At 40.6% G+C, this 17,391-nt stretch overlaps 1 protein-coding gene across 3 annotated transcripts in view; it reads right to left on the bottom strand.

The window, feature by feature from the left end:
- Positions 1–1,157: 1,157 nt before the first annotated feature.
- Positions 1,158–17,391, bottom strand: part of LOC139541247 (flavin-containing monooxygenase 5-like) — a 30,163-nt gene continuing 13,929 nt past the window's right edge. For all 3 annotated transcript variants that reach the window (XM_071345666.1, XM_071345667.1, XM_071345665.1), the window contains exons 3-10: positions 16,671–16,859; positions 16,377–16,542; positions 15,979–16,121; positions 3,780–3,976; positions 3,577–3,712; positions 3,277–3,496; positions 3,050–3,122; positions 1,158–2,956 (exon numbers count right to left, since the gene is read on the bottom strand). In XM_071345666.1, the coding sequence (XP_071201767.1) occupies positions 2,521–2,956; positions 3,050–3,122; positions 3,277–3,496; positions 3,577–3,712; positions 3,780–3,976; positions 15,979–16,121; positions 16,377–16,542; positions 16,671–16,859 (1,560 nt within the window). In that variant the 3' untranslated portion in view covers positions 1,158–2,520. The remainder of the gene's footprint in view (positions 2,957–3,049; positions 3,123–3,276; positions 3,497–3,576; positions 3,713–3,779; positions 3,977–15,978; positions 16,122–16,376; positions 16,543–16,670; positions 16,860–17,391) is intronic.

Raw genomic sequence — 17,391 nt, 5'->3', positions numbered from 1 at the left:
CACAGATATCCCAAACTCCATTTTAGATGAGATTTACTTTATGAAAAATGATCCTATTTACACTTTATAGTCAATTTTGACACTAGAATAAATGTTTGACTCATATCGATGCCACATAGGAAGTTTTGAAGGGATTTGTTGCTTTTTAAAAGGTAATCACACTTTAAGCTGTTTTTCACCTACTCAAGAGTCAGATGAACTTATAAATACCATGTTTACATCTCTGCATGCAGTGTAAAGGAAGTTAGAGGTAGTTTCACAAGCCAATGCCAACCAGCGTTAGCCAAAGACTGGAAGTCTAAAGTTAGTAACATACGCTAGTAACAAACAACATTTTAATGTAGGCCAATTGATAAAAGCTGGTGGGTAATGTGTCTCGGTAATTAATTCAACAAACTACCCCAATCAATATGTTTCAATAACTGTATTAATCAAACAATTTAATAGATTATAAAATATTCATATAAAATCGTCTCCATTCATTGACAAATACTTATTTTCAACTCCTGCCAGGCCTACTTTACTTGCAGGGGCCAAGGCAAGCTCTATTGGAGGGCTTATCCCTGTTCATGGAGAGCTACCATCCTGTAGGTTTTCACTACAACTTTTAATGTAGCACACCAGATTTAATTAGCTGGTTGATAAACTGAACCATGCTGCTTTTATAATCAAGTGGGAAGGTGGTAATTACCAGTTGTGAAGTCTTAAATATGAGTTGGGTACATTTACATTTTGAACTGGGAAATACACAAACATGGACGTCTTTAGAAGGCTTGTGATTGTTTTGCTCAGTCAGTTTCTGCCCATAAAAAGTATATCCAGAGCTGCTTTCACTTTCTAAATCAAAAGACATAACAGAATGAATTTTGTATCAACAATTTGTATTTAGTTCTTACCATGAACAACAACTGCTGAAGATGCCGCCAGGCTTGTAGTCTTTTTGTTGACAGTGATGTCAGAGGTGCAAGTGGGAAACTCAGAGCACAGTGATGAGACAAGTTTCCCACTACTAATTACCAGTTGGAGGGCCATTCAATTGGATTCTTCCCAGTTGTTTGTGGTAAATATTACCACCTTCCCACTTGGTCGTGAACACAGCATCAGGTTAGTTACAACTGGGGTTGGAGCGAAAACATACGAGGGCAGCTCTCCAGAAACAGGGTTTGATAGCCTTGCTTTATTGCATTCTCTTGTACATTTTCTCTAATAAGGCAGCACAATGGTATTAGTCTACAGTAGTTGTCTTTCACACACTTAGTACCCCCTGCTCTTATGGGCCCATTGCAACCAACAGGCAGAACTTAACACTCAGTTGTATGTTAGCACTTGATGCTACTAACGGGAAATTACATGCACCTAAGTGTTAAGACAAACTTGCTTTCAACCAAAAACCCACAGATCAGTTGATCTCATGTTGTTACCATGTCAAACAAGTCTGATACCAAACATCTGCATCTTGGCTATCTACTTCCGACCCCAATGAAATATCGAACTATAAGGAACATTCCAAATCGGAAGGCTGGTAAATAATGTAAAATGCATATTGTAAAAATATTAGGGCTGCCAAACTAAAAAAACATGTAATTGAGTTAATCGAAAGTATTCCTGTGATTAATCACGATTAATGGAAAATTCAGAATTTGCTCAAATTAAGCTGTCATTTAAGATGTTTTATACAAAAAAGCATTATAAGAATATTGATGTCTTGATTTTGTCCAAAGTAACGGTTAGCAAAATCGGGTAGATTGATAAAGCACACTTTCTTTAACCTCAATGTCAACTTGTTTTGACATTGCATTGTTGTTTTTAGCTGTATAGACTGTTTTCAGTGTATTTTGTACGCTTTTAGACAATTCGATTAACCACGATAAAAATAAATGTGAGCACTAAAATTACAAAAACGTAATTTGAGTTCACTGAATAACTCTTAAAGCCCTAAAGAATACAGTATTCATATAAACATACCAATATAACTAAATTTTTGTCATCTGAAAAACCTTGATTAGACTATAATTTAATACAGATTATATTAACTTAATCATGATTGGCTTGATTTTGTTACACATTTCAGATGTGGACAGTTCAGGGATATTTTAGCCATACTTAATTACACAAGTTATAATTCATGAATTACATAATTTGTAAATGAATAAGTAATGAGTGCACCAACATGAGTTTTCCCTTCATATAACCTATATTGCCACAGTATAATTGCTGTCTTAAACAAGAAATGACTATTGTCGTTGTACTGAATGATTATCAAATAGTTAAATCACCCCTTAGTTTGCTCGATTACCAGGTTTTATTTCTACCAAAGAAAATACCCTGTAGAACATGTTGGGAGAAAACAGGACTAACTTAACACCAACCTCACACGTAGCTCTGCTTTTTGGGAGCAGCAAATTTTGGAAGCAATTGAGATCAGCTGTACGGGTGATGTTAATGTGTATTGATGGTTTAACAAGAGATCACCTGGAGATAAAATAGTGGCCAACAGTGGTTGCAATAGGCCCATAGTGTTCATTTCCACCCCCACATGGTCTCAGATGGACTGTACATCTTATAGAGGAGGCCTGTGGGATGTGAGAGGAGTGATGAGAGACTGTGTCTAGTATAGAGGGTTAGTAGGAGAACAGCGCCAGACAGGGTCAATGTCAGTCTCAGACTACAGGAAGCTCTGGTTCTGCTCTCTGGTTGTGCAGCCATCCTGGTCCTGAATGGCTGGGCTACTCGCTCCCACTGGGTGAGGATAGCCTGTCGGGCCCCGTCCCACTGCCCTGGCCCTCTCAGACGGTACTGGTACGGAGTGCAGGGCCCCAGCAGCACACGAAGCCCCACACCAGGCTCCCTCAGCAGCAGCCCTAGGAGGTTGGGTCGAACTCCTAACTCCTCTGCCATGGAGTCCAGGTAGGGGATATGGTCCACCTGGAGAGGGTGACGCTCCAAACAGGCAAACCTGGAGGGAGAGGGAGACGCACACAGGTGAATAGTTTGTTACCTATTAGCAAAATAATGATGTGAGTGTAATAACGCATGGTTGTTGTCCCACCTGTTTTGCAAGGTACTGGTGTCTCTCTTTATATCCTGCAGCATGGCTTCTTCAGAGGGCAGAGTTAGTAACCCTGGAGCAAGAAATTATGTAATCACACATTAATAATGACAACAACCTCAAAGCTTCAATCACTCGCATTCAAATACACTAATCTACCCAACAACTTCAGACACAGAGCTGGACAATTCAGGAAAAGGGGAGTTAATGAGTTAGTTAGTTTTTACCTTTAAAGACCCGGGTGGCCCAGCGGGCCTGCATCTCAGCCAGAGGGTTGATGGCTCCCAGGTTACAGATGAAGCCCACTACAGCCAGACTGGGCCGGGCCAGCCCAGGGGGGAACACATTACGGTACAGAGACAGGCGGTGACTGCTATTAGCCAGCAGACCCGAAGGCAGGAAGGGAAAGTCATAGTTGTAGCCGGTGGCAAACACCACAACATCCACCTAGAAAGGAGAGGTAGAGTAGGGTAAAGGGGAGGTGAGAAGGGAGGAGAGAGAGTGTGTGTGTGTGTGTGTGTGTTCACCTTGTCCACAACGCTGCCGTCCTCAAACGCCACACTGGAGCCTCTGATCTCCCTGATGTTAGGTTTGATCAGAACACGACCAGAGATGATTCGACCAGGCAGGTCATCATTCACCACCGGGATCTGGGCAAAGAACCTGAAATAGATGGATCAGTCAGCCAGCCAGCCAGTCAGCCAGCCAGTCAGATATGTATAGAGCATACCTGTGTTTTGGCTGTAGGCCGTACAGTCTGTGGTCAAAGCTCTGGTTCAGATTCTTCTCCATCATCCTGGTAATCCAGGAGGGGAAGAGCTTCTGCAGCAGCTTGTCCAATCGTGAAGTGCCCACCAGGTCACCTGGCAGGCCCCCTGCCCCCACCCTGCTGACCACCCATGCCCCCTTCCGTGTGCTGAGGTACACCTGTAGACCAGGAGAGGAAGGGTTAATGATCTTTGTCAGAGGTGGCCTAGTTTCATTATACACCGACAATATTTTACTTTATCTAAACAATGTATCTCAATACCTCTCAAACGCTTTGAAGATCAGTCAAATTCAGCACCATCAAGTAACAAAATAAATCTAACCAAATCTGTCCTACTGCCTCTCAAGACCCCGATGGAGGACTCCATCTATACTTATGGAATCCCAATAGTTTTCCATTTTAATATTTAGGAATAAATATATTTCCTTCCATAGATAAAACCATTTCTAGAAACTTCAACAGAACACTCAAGTCAATACGACCTCGGTAGATAGACTAACATCCGAGTTGCGTTAATTGCCACTGATGAATTTCTGTACAGTGCCTTCAGAAAGTATTCACACCCCTTGACTTTTTCCACATTTTGTTGTGTTACAGCCTGAATTTAAAATGTATTAAATTGAGGGGTTGTCACTGGCCTACACACAATACCCCATAATGTCAAAGTGGAAATTCTAATTAAATAAAAATGAAAAGCTGAAATGTGCTGAGTCAATAAATATTCAATCTCTTTGTTATGGCAAGCTTAAATAAGTTCAGGAGTAAAAAGTTGCTTAACAAGTCACATAAGTTGCATGAACTCACTGTGTGTGCAATAATAGTGTTTAACATGATTTTTGAATGACTAACTTATCTTTGTACCCCACACATACCAATAATTGTAAGGTCCCTCAGTCGAGCAGTGAATTTCAACCACAGATTCAATCACAAAGACCAGAGGTTTTCCAATGCCTCGCAACGTTCTTGACCCTAACCAGTCAGGCTTCAAGACGGTTCACTCAACCAAGACTGTTCTTCTCTGTCACACAGAGGCTCTACGCAATGCCAAAGCTGACTCTCCTCTGTTCTCATCCTCCAAGATCTATCCGCTGCCTTTGACACCATGAACTATTAGATCCTCCTCTCCACCCTCTCAGGGCTGTGCACACTCTTGGATTGCATCCTACCTAGCAGGTCGCTCCTACCAGGTGACGTGGAGAGGATCTACGTCTGCACCACATACACTCACTACTGGTGTCCTCCAGGGCTCGGTTCTAGGCCCTCTCCTCTTCTCTCTACACACCAAGTCACTCGGCTCCGTCATGGTATCTCCTATCATTGCTATGTGGATGACACTTAACTACTTTTTCCTTCCCCCCTTCTGGCACCCAGGTGTTAACACGCATCTCTCCGTGGCTGGCAGATATCTCAACTTGGATGTCGGCCCACCACCTCATCCTCAACAAGACTGAACTGCTCTTCCTCCCAGCAAAGGCCCTCCTACTCAAAGATCTCTCCATCATGGTTGAAAACTCCACAGTGTCGCCCTTCCATAGTGCAAAGAATCTTGGTGTGACCCTATCGTTCTCTGCAAACATCAAAAGCAATGACCCGCTCCTGCAGGTTCATTCTCTACAATATCCGTAGAGTACAACCTTTCCTCACACAGGAAGCGGTGCAGGTCCTAATCCAGACACTTGTACTCTTCCGTCTGAAATACTGCAGCTCGCTGTTGGCTGGGCTCCCTGCTTGTGCCATCAAACCCCTGTAACTTATCCAGAACGCAGCAGCCCGCCTGGTTTTAAACCTTCCCAAGTTCTATCATGTCACCCCGCTCCTCTGCACATTCCACTGGCTTACAGTTGAAGCTTGCATCCACTACAAGACCATGGAGCTCACCTATGGAACAGCAAGAGGGGAAGGTTGCTCTAACCCTACACCCCAACCCGAGCACTCCGTTCTGCCACCTCTGGTCTCTTGGCTCTCCCATCCCTACGGGAGGGCAGCTTCCGCTCAGCCCAGTCCAAGCTCTACTCTGTCCTGGCACCCCAAATGGTGGAACCAGCCTCCCCCTGAAGCTAGAACAGCAGAGTCCCTACCCATCTTCCAAAACCTTACCTCTTCAAAAAGTATGCTAAATAATCCTCCTCCTCACCTCGACCCCTTCTAGCTCTGACTCTACTGACAGCCACATTATTGAGGAAAAATGTACTTTCTATGCCTGTGATATGTGGTTGTCCCACCTAGCCGTCTTAAGATGAATGCACTAACTGTAAGTCACTCTGGATAAGAGTGTCTGCTAAATGACTAAATTGTAAATGTAAAATGCAAAGAAACCGCACAGGGATTTCACCAGGAGGCCAATGTTGAATTTAAAACAGTTTAAATGGCTGTGATAGGAGAAAACAACATTGTTACTCCACAATACTAACCTAATTGACAGAATTTAAAGGAAGCCTGTACAAAATAAAAATATTCCAAAACATGCATCCTGTTTGCAACAAGGCACTAAAGTAATAATGCAAAACATGTGGCAAGGCAATTCACTTTTTGTCCTGAATACAAGTGTTATGTTTGGGGCAAATCCAATGCTAAGTACCATTCTCCATATTTTCAAGCATAGTGGTGGCTGCATCATGTTATGGGTATGCTTGTAATAGTTAAGGACTGGGGAGTTTTTCAGGATGAAGCAGAAATGCAATGGAGCTAAGCAGAGTCAAAATTCTAGAGAAAAACCTAGTTCGGTCTGCTTTCCACACAACCCTGGGAGATGAATTCACCTTTCAGCACAACAATAACCTAAAACACAAGGCCAAATATACACTGGAGTTGCTTACCAAGAAAACAGTGAAGGTTCCTAAATTGCAGAGTTACAGCTTTGACTTAAATCTACTTGAAAATCTATGTCAAGACCTGGAAATGGTTGTCTAGTAATGATCAACAATCAATTCGACAGAGCTTGAATAATGTTTTAAATAATAAATGTCACACAATCCAGGTGTGGAAAGCTCTTAGAGACTTAACCAGAAAGACATAGCTGTATTCGCCTCCAAAGGTGCTTCTACAAAGTATTGACTCAGGGATGTGAATACTTATGTAAATGAGATGTTCCTGTATTTCATTTTCAATAAATGTGCAGAGAGAAATTGTAAACATGGTTCCCTTTGTCATTATGGGGTATTGTGTGTAGATTGGTGAGAAAAAAACATATTTAATCCATTTTGAATTTAGGCTGTAACACCCAAAAAATGTGGGATAAGTCAAGGGGCATGAATACTTTCTGATAGTACTGTTGTTCAAATGCTTCCCTTGTCTCCCCCTTCTAGCTATTGGGGGAAAAATCCATAGTGGGTTTCGATCCCGGGTTAAAATGAACAAACTTACAAAGAGGGAAAGACGTAGGAGGACTATCCGTACTAAACTTTAAATGTCTGTTAGCTTAGAAAGTGAATTAATGTCCAAATCGTAAAGATAAGACCTGTGCAATGTTGTGCGCATTTTTTCCAAAATAATGACACATTTGGAGTCTGTGGCTCAAGTGGTTTGAGCGCTATTGAGGTTTGAAAGCGCGAATATCCGTTGAATACATCAGCTAACAGGCTGAGGTAAAGACAGTTTCAAGTTGGATATTCGCGCTTTCAAACCTCAATAGCCTACAAACCACTTGAGCCACAGACTCCAAATAAGTGTCATTATGTTGGAAAAAATTGCGCACAACATTGCACAGGTCTTATTTTCACGATTTGGACATTAATTCACTTTCCTAAGCTAATAAACTTGTGGAAATGTGAGCAGCATTTTGTATTCCTGGTTGAATTAGTTAGGGAGCGTAAACAAAGTACAAACTTTTTTTACATTCGAATTTCAATAGCTCATTGGTCATGTGACCTACTTGACTCAAACAAGGTCCAGAATGTCCACTGACTACCCTTCTATATTGCACAATCTTTAGTTTGTCAATTTTCATCTCACAAGATTTTACATTAATTCTTCAAAATTTAGAATTTCAATAGCTCCTTGGTCATGTGACCTAGTGACTTCAAAGACGGTTCAGAATGTCCACTCAGTGGGTCTACACATTGCACACCCTTTAGTTAGTCCATTTTCATCTCACAAGATTTTACATGAATTTTTCAAAATGTAAAATTTCAATAGCTCCTTGGTCAAACAAGGTTCAGAATGTCCACTGACTATACCTTCATATCGCTCACTCTGATGTTTGTCTACTTTCATATCATGCTATTAGACTAAAATTTGTAAGCTTTGCAGGCCTTCATTTCACATGGGTGTTAAACATTTTTATTTATTTATATATATATATTTTTTTACTTCTTATGGCTTCAGGCGCAGGATTGAGTAGGTGCACAGAGGTGCCCAGGCCTGCTCCTCAGTCATAGTTGCTAATACATGCATATTATTATTAATATTGGATAGAAAACACTCTGAAGTTTCTAAAACTGTTTGAATTATGTCTGAGTATAACAGAACTCATATGGCAGGCAAAAATCTGAGAAAAAATCCAAACAGGAAGTGGAAATTCTGAGGCTGGTCGATTTTCAACCAAGATCCTATTGAAATCACAGCGAGATATGGATGAGTTTGCACTTCCTACGGCTTCCACTAGATGTCAACAGTCTGTAGAACCTTGTCTGATGCCTCTACTGTGAAGGGGGGCCGAATGAGAGGGGAATTAGTCAGGTCTGCCATGACCTGACCATTCTTTGACCATGCACGTTCACATGAGAGGGAGCTCTGTTCCATCGCTCATCTGAAAATGTAATTCTCCGGTTGGAACGTTATTCAAGATTTATGTTAAAAACATTCTAAAGATTGATGCAATACATCGTTTGACATGTTTCTACGGACTGTTACGGAACTTTTGGACATTTCGTCAGGTTTTAGTGAACGTGCTTCCCTGACGTTGGATTTGTTTACCAAACACGCTACAAAAATAGCTATTTGGACATAAATGATGGACATTACCGAAAAAAAAACATTTCTTGTGGAAGTGGGAGTCCTGGGAGTGCATTCCGACGAAGATCAGCAAATGTATGTGAAGATTTATAATGCTTTTTATGAGTTTTGTTGACTGCACAATTTGGCGGGTAACTGTATGGCTTGCTTTTGTGGCTGAACGCTGTTCTCAGATGATTGAATATTGTGTTTTGCCGTAAAGCTTTTTGAAATCTGACACAGCGGTTGCATTAAGAACAAGTGTATCTTTAATTCTATGTAAAACATGTATCTTTCATCAAAGTTTATGATGAGTATTTCTGTTATTTGACGTGGCTCTGCAATTTCTCCGGATATTTTGGAGGCATTTCTGATCATGGCGCCAATGTAAACTGAGGTTTTTGGATATAAATGTGAACTTAATCGAACAAGACATATATGTATTGTGTAACATGAAGTCCTATGAGTGTCATCTGATGAAGATCAAAGGTTAGTGATTACTTTTATCTCTATTTGTGCTTTTTGTGACTCCTCTCTTTGGCTGGAAAAATGGCTGAATTTTTCTGTGAGTTTGTGGTGACCTAACATAATTGTTTGTGGTGCTTTTGCTGAAAAGCCTATTTGAAATCGGACACTTTGGTGGGATTAACACCAAGATTACCTTTAAAATGGTATAAGATACATGTTTGAGGAATTTTAATTATGAGATTTGTTGTTTGAATTTGGCGCCCTGCACTTTCATTGGCTGTTGTCATATCGATCCCGTTAACGGGATTGCAGCCATAAGAAGTTTTAAGTTAACAAATGTTCCAGCCTCGCAAAACTATCTTTTACATGGACACTGAAAAGATCCACAAATGGCTGTATGTGGTATGGATCAAGCGCAGGAGAGGTGTTCAAACAGAGGTGCTTAAAGGAAGGCGCACAGGTAGGCCTCATGAAAACAATGTTTCATATGCTCTTTTTAATCACAGTAATAGGCACAGATTTGTCAGTCAGAGTGAGCTTGATAAGGTGAAAGAATCCTTTTCATTGCATCACTTTCATATACTGTACATTAAGATAAATCCTTCTACGTTGAGTATTAGAACGCAGTTTACATAACCTGATAATGACTTGATATTTGAGTGCATTCACAACAAGCCACCTGCAGACAACGTACAAAATGCAATAGTGCATTTGAGGGTTGGATTTTCTGATGAATATAATTATTTGATGCACGGCCTACTATTTCTAAAAATAAATTCCTACGTCTTTTGTGAGTAAAATCCTTTTCCCAAAATTAATTTAGGTACATTTTTGTGAAGATGTATGAGGGTTGTGATATGGGTCATTTAATAGTAAAATCATTTAAGGGATCAATACATTTCTATATTGCTTCCCCAGTATCTGCATGAACCATCAGGCCAAGTGTTTTTGGTTGACCCTGCTGGACAGAAAGAGAAGGAGGAATCGGAACACGCTAGATTCAAATTCAGGTCTTAGTTATTCCATTGTACTGGATCTAATACATATTAGCATTTTACATACATTCATAGATGTAATCATTTTTTATGACATACTGTGAAAAACTCTTGGCTGCTGGCTCTGTCACTTTCAGACATGCGCAGAGCAGACTGAAAGGGGAAGGGTAGCTCTTGACTTGAACCTTGACTTGAACCTCTTTACTCTCTGTAAAGAGAGTAATCCAAAAGGCACAGACACACACCCCTTGACCTGTATGTATTCTCTCCTGATTGGCTCTGTGGTGCACAGTCTGGTAGTCTGACTAAAGTGCCAGAGGTATGAGGAGAGACATCCTCCTTTGTATTTATGGGAACAAATATTTCCTAACACTTTGGATCCTATTCTTGGATAGTTAGAAGACAAAATGCATCAATGCAAAAAAAACAAAAAAACATACTATTTACTGTCCATGAGTAACCTCAACCTTGTGTGTCTGTGGGTGTTTTGGCCAATAAAGTGCCAACTCAATTCTACCAGTGACGAGTCACTCATGCCCCTATGAACGGGGACACAGGGCAATAGTTTTTCATCTAAACCAGCCCTTTTTTACTGGAGTACACTAACCCCTAATTGGGGCTCTTTTCTTGACACACAGTAGCAGTTTACCAGATAAGAATTCAAGAAGATCAAAAAGTAGATTGTTGTAAGGGTGTATTACGTCCTGTGTTGGCCACATTGTCATATCTATTCTGGATTCTGAGTGGTAAAATCATAGCTGAAAAATGCCTCTATGTATGTGTACACATTTTTCCCCAAAACAGAACTGCCAAAGGGGGTGGAGTTGCAATCTACTGCAGAGACAGCCTGCAGAGTTCTGTCATGCTATCCAGTTCTGTGCCCAAACAGTTTGAGCTTCTACTTTTAAAAATCCACCTTTCCAGAAATAAGTCTCTCACTGTTCCCACTTGATACAGACCCCCCTCAGCGGCACCCTGGACACCATATGTGAATTAATTGCCCCCCATTTATCTTCAGAGTTTGTACTGTTAGGTGACCTAAACTTGGATATGCTTAACACCCCGGCCGTCCTACAATCTAAGCTAGATGCCCTCAATCTCACCCAAATTATCATGGAACCTACCAGGTACAACTCCAAATCCATAAACTCAGGCACCCTCATAGACCAACCTGTCATCTAAATACACGTCTGCTGTCTTCAACCAGGATCTCAGCGATCACTGCCTCATTGTCTGCGTCCGTAATGGGTCCACAGTCAAACGACCACCCCTCATCATAGTCAAACTCTCCCTAAAACACTTCAGTGAGCAGGCCTTTCTAAATCGACCTGGCCCGGGTATCCTGGAAAGATATTGACCATTCCGTCAGTAGAGGATGCCTGGTTATTCTTTAAAAGTGCTTTCCTCACCATCTTAAATAAGCATGCCGTGTTCAAAATGTTTAGATAGTCAGGTCTGGTTCACTCCAGACCTGACTGCCCTTGACCAGCACAAAGACGTCCTGTGGTGTACTGCATTAGCATCGAATAGCCCCCGCGATATGCAACCTTTCAGGGAAGTTACGAACTTATCGGCAGACTCAACAGCCTTGGTTTCTCAAATGACTGCCTCGCCTGGTTCACCAACTTCTGGCAGTCTCTATGGGGGTGCCAAAGGGTTCAATTCTCAGGTTGACTCTTTTCTCTGTATACATCAATGATGTCGCTCTTGCGGCTGGTGATTCTCTGATCCACTTCTACGCAGACAACACCATTCTGTATACTTAGTTTACTTCAAGTAAAACTAAATGCATGCGCTTCAACTGATCGCTGCCTGCACCTGGCCGCCAGCCTAGCATCACTACTCTGGACGGTTCTGACCTAGAATATGTGGACAACTACAAATACCTAGGTGTCTGGTTGGACTGTAAACTCTCCTTCCAGACTCATATTAACCATCTCCAATCTGAAAGTAAATCTAGAATCTGCTTCCTATTTCGCAACAAAGCCTCCTTCACTTATGCTGCCAAACATACCCTTGTAAAACTGACTATCCTACCAATCCTCGACATCGGCGATGTCATTTACAAAATAGCTTCCAATACCCTACTCAGCAAATTGGATGCAGTCTATCACAGTGCCATCCGTTTCGTCACCAAAGCCCCATATACTACCCACCACTGCGACCTGTATGCTCTCGTTGGCTGGCCCTCGCTTCATATTCGTCGCCAAACCCACTGGCTCCAGGTCATCTATAAGTCTTTGCTAAGTAAAGCCCCGCCTTAACTCAGCTCACTGGTCACCATAGCAGCACCCACCCGTAGCACTCGCTCCAGCAGGTATATTTCACTGGTCACCCCCAAAACCAATTCCTCCTTTGGCCGCTTTTCCTTCCAGTTCTCTGCTGCCAATGACTGGAACAAATTGCAAAACTCACTGAAGCTGGAGACTCATATCTCCCTCTCTAGCTTTAAGCATCATCTATCAGAGCAGCTTACAGATCATTGCACCTGTACATAGCCCATCTGTAAATAGCCCATCCAACTACCTCATCCCCATATTGTTATTTACTTTATATATTTTTCTGCTCCTTTGCACTCCAGTAGCTCTACTTGTACATTCATCTGCTGCACATCTATCACGCCAGTGTTTATTTGCAAAATTGTAATTATTATTTTGCCACTACGGCCTATTTATTGCCTTACCTCCCTAATCTTACCTCATTTGCACACACTGTATATAGACTTTTCTATTGTGTTATTGACTGTACGTTTGTTTATTCCATGTGTAACTCTGTGTTGTTGTTTGTGTCACACTGCTTTGCTTTATTTTGGCCAGGTCACAGTTGTAAATGAGAACTTGTTCTCAACTGGCTTACCTGGATGAATAAAGGTGAAAAAAAAAAAAAAAAAATACTGTATGTGGGAATGTCTTCTGTCCGTCCTACATGTAGTGTTGGTACATGGAATATTCCTGAACTGCATATATCATAAATTGCTATTGCAAATAGAAGTATTGTGTTCCACAACTGACATTTTCAGATATTACTTTGACAAACACACTTTGGTGCTTACAATTCATTCTCTATTGTCATAGATTTGGTGGGCACTGTCATCTGTGATCTTTGTGATATGACTTTGTTTAAGCACGTACTGATGAAACTGTCACTTCATATTTTTTTCTTAAAGTCTACAAACGCTCTACATTTATTCACTCTGTGATAGGGTTGGATCCTATATGCTACTTTTATTATTGTCCTGTAAATGGTTCAGTGCCTATAATTTAAGCTGTGTGTGTGTGTGTGTGTATATATATATATATATATATATATATAAATAAATAAATAATGGGGCATAAAGGAAATTACCTCTACTACTAAATTATAGTGATAAGGAAAACAGCATACAAATGTGGCTTGTGTATTCATTTGCCTATTACTAATCAGAATTCCATTATGTTTACATAAAAAAGAGAATACTTCAAAATGAGAAGATACTGCCATGGAAAAGATGACTGGATGGACATAAAGTGGAATGGAGGGGAAATAACTCACACCATGCAGCAGGACACCTTCAGCTGCAGGGTCTTTGTAATGCAGGTTTGATAGTTATATTTTCAATAATGAATGGTTAGCTGTTATGTGACAATTAGGTCAAAAACTGTATTTTATTTTTTGGTGTAGATGGCCAAGGAAGTTGCACAGAACTTCCCCAACATCCCCTCCCAAATTGATATGGAACCTTCAAAAACACATGGAGCAACTGCGAAAAATAATGGCTGAGGATATACAAAAATGTCTGGTATGTAATGACATTTAATTCAAAGTAAATGTAAATTCTTTATTTGTATGTAGTTGTGTGGGACAGCCATATGTTCAATTCATGCCTATGATTTCAGAGGTCAACAAAGCCAACGACTGCTTCATGTGTGCCACTGATAAATAACCTGGATGTGGCCCAAAGACTGACTGGGTTAGTAACTTTATTTAACATGTTTAGAATCTTTTGACAACAGTGACGGCATGTAAGACAATTTATGATATAACACAATGGATGGCTAATTCGTCATACTACATTGATATTATTTATAACGTGTTACGCTTTGTTTTGTTTTGATAGAATGTTTTGCATGCCAACGGTGGTTCCATGCGCTGTAACTAGGAATGAAGACAAAATAGTTCAACAGAGTAAAGAACACAACCTGGAAGTGCTGTCTTTGTTGTTGAAAATGTATGCTATACCCCATCCATACTGAAGAGGCTCTGAATGTACATCAACCAGGGATAAAGAGAAAGTTAACACGGTGAAATGTTTCATACTTATTTGAAGTTAAGTGTCTGTTGACATGTTGGAAAAGATTAAAGGTCTACAATTTTTGTTTAATTTGTCAATATTACATTTTTATTCATTGATATACTGGCCACCATTACTGTGGTTACATGTTCAGTATATGTATTGACCAGCAAACCCACTGCAGCCTACCTCACTAGCTCACTCCATCCCTGCTTTGGACAATTAATAGCATGACTCTCGTACTTTGCCCTTTTCCTTTATGGTTGATATTAACGACGAAAGGAGATATTATCTGTCTCTCTTCTATTGTGTACTGCTGTTAATAAATACTGTGGAAAAATAAACAGGGAAAATAAGTACTTAGAACTACCAATTATTATAGATAAATATTAAAGAAAAGGGTAAACACAACACTGGACTGAACCCCCTAATTGTCAAACTAATATTAATGTACAACAATATAGAAGAGACATAACTAAAGGTTATGCAATATGGGTGTATATCCACTGCACGCTTCAGAGGTGTGTAATTGACATGACCAAGGAGCTATTGAAATTTAAAACTATGAAAAATGTATGTGAAACCGCGTGATTTTACAGTACACGAACAAGAGTGTGCAATATAGAAGGGTACATTCTGCACCATGTTTGAAGTCAGTAGGTCACATGACCAAGGAGCTATTGAAATTTTACATTTTGAAAAATTCATGTAAAAACGTGTAAGATGAAAATGGACAAACTAAAGGGTGTACAATATAGAAGGGTAGTAAATGGACATTCTGAACCTTGTTTGAGTTCAGTAGGTCATATGACCAATGAGCTATTGAAATTCAAAAATTTAAATAAATAATTTAAAATAGTGCGAGATGCAAATCGACAGAAAATAAATGTGTGCAATGTGTGTCTATGCCATCGGGTTAGCTAGAACCAGTTTTTAAAGTTTTAGGAGTAATGGTTAAATAGCTTTTGAAATTTGAAAAATGTGATTTGTCACTATGTTGACGGTCCCTAACTGGTGTTGGTGGACGTAAGGAAAACTGCAGGCGAATATCCGTCGAATATCCAACTTGTCTTTACCTCGGTTTATTTAACACAGGAAATATTTTACGATGAAATTGACCCCATATGATGTGGGAGTGCATTGCAGTTAAATGCTGCTAGGACAAAGTTACAAAATTCATTTTGAAGTGCATGAATTTAAATATTAAATGCTTTGCATTTACTATGTTACTTAACGATGATAGCTCCTTACAGATGATTACCGTTGGGAGACAGCACTGCTGCAATAAAGATGTTGACTCTCAGATGGCAATCACCTCACTCTTTCCCAATTTGCCAGTGGATACAGTTACCATTAGAATTATCGACAGAGAGAATGAATGGTGCTAGAGATTGCTTAGTCTCTTCCTGTTCATGATAGCTAGGAGTTTTGCATACTTCCCTACATAATATCTGAGAGAAATACTTCCAGAAGAATCAGATGACTTCCCACTCACCTGCTCCGCTACTCTGCTGGCATCCACAGCGATGTCACCTCCAGAATTCCCGATCCCGACCACCACCACCCTCTTCCCCTGCAGCCCCTCAGCACTGCGATATTCCCAACTATGCAAGTACCTGCCCTCAAACTCCTCTATACCTGGGTGGATAAGATAAACAAATGATAAATAATGATACTCTATCATGGTAATTGATTAATGATCGAGCATATTATTCAAATTATACGTTGTGAGGGCTATGACTGGGATTTACACATGATGATGTATGTATGTAAGAAGGATGTGATTAGGATTTGAGTCTATATATCTCCAGTGATAGTAGCATATAAAATGAACAATACACAAATACACAATGTCACCGGAGACTATGATAGCGACAGAGATTTGACAGTTACCTGGGAAGTCATTGAGAGGCAGGTGTGGTTGTGTAAAGTGACCGGTGCAGACCATCACAGCATCAAAGACCTGAGTCTCCCTCTGACCTTCTGTCCCCTCTGTCTCCACCTCCCACTGGCCCGACACTGGGAAGTCTGGCCTCTGTCGCACACTCACCACAGTGGTCTGACACACACAGGTAGACAGGCAGACACGCACGCACCGCAAAATGAATCATTATTTACCATTGAAAGGGATCATAACATAAGATGTGACTGAATAAACATCATCTTCCTTCCTTCATGCCCTCTGACCTGGAAGACGATGTGCTTGAAGAGGTCAAAGGTCTCAGCGTAAAGTCGTAGGTAGATCAGCAGCTGGGAGTGGTGCATGTTGTTGGGCAGGTGAGCTGGAGGGGGGAAGTCGCTGTATGACATCATTTCCTTGGAGCTGTTGATGATGACAGACTGGTAGATGTTGGCCCTGCCTGGGTCTGGATGCTCCTACAGGACAAGGACACCGACTAAGGATATGCTCCAATAGACACACTACTATTCAACATATAACAACTAGCAAGGTTATTTGGTAAATATTTTCTTAACTCTTCTTGAACTGCACTGTTGGTTAAGGGCTTGTAAGTAAGCATTTCACGGTAAGGTCAACACTTGTTGTATTCTGCGCATGTGACAAAGTTTGATTTGAAGGGCGCATCCAAATTGTTACGACTGTTATCCTCCTTACGGCCCATTAACTTCTCTAGGGTAGGGGGCAGCATTTTCACGTTTGGATGAAAGCATACCCAAATTCAACTGCCAGTTACTCATCCCCAGGAGATAAGATATGCATATTATTAGTATATTTGGATAGAAAACACTCTGAAGTTTCTAAAACTGTTTGAATCACGTCTGTGAGTATAACAGAACTTATTTAGCAGGCGAAACCCCGAGGACAAACCATTCAGATTTTTTTTTTTTTTTGAGGTCACTGTCTTTTCAATGAGTTTTCATTGGGAAACCAGATTTCTAAGCGAATTGC

This window comes from Salvelinus alpinus, chromosome 16, assembly GCF_045679555.1.
Source record: "Salvelinus alpinus chromosome 16, SLU_Salpinus.1, whole genome shotgun sequence".
Lineage (NCBI taxonomy): Eukaryota > Metazoa > Chordata > Actinopteri > Salmoniformes > Salmonidae > Salvelinus > Salvelinus alpinus.
This window is presented reverse-complemented; position numbering and strand designations above follow the sequence as displayed.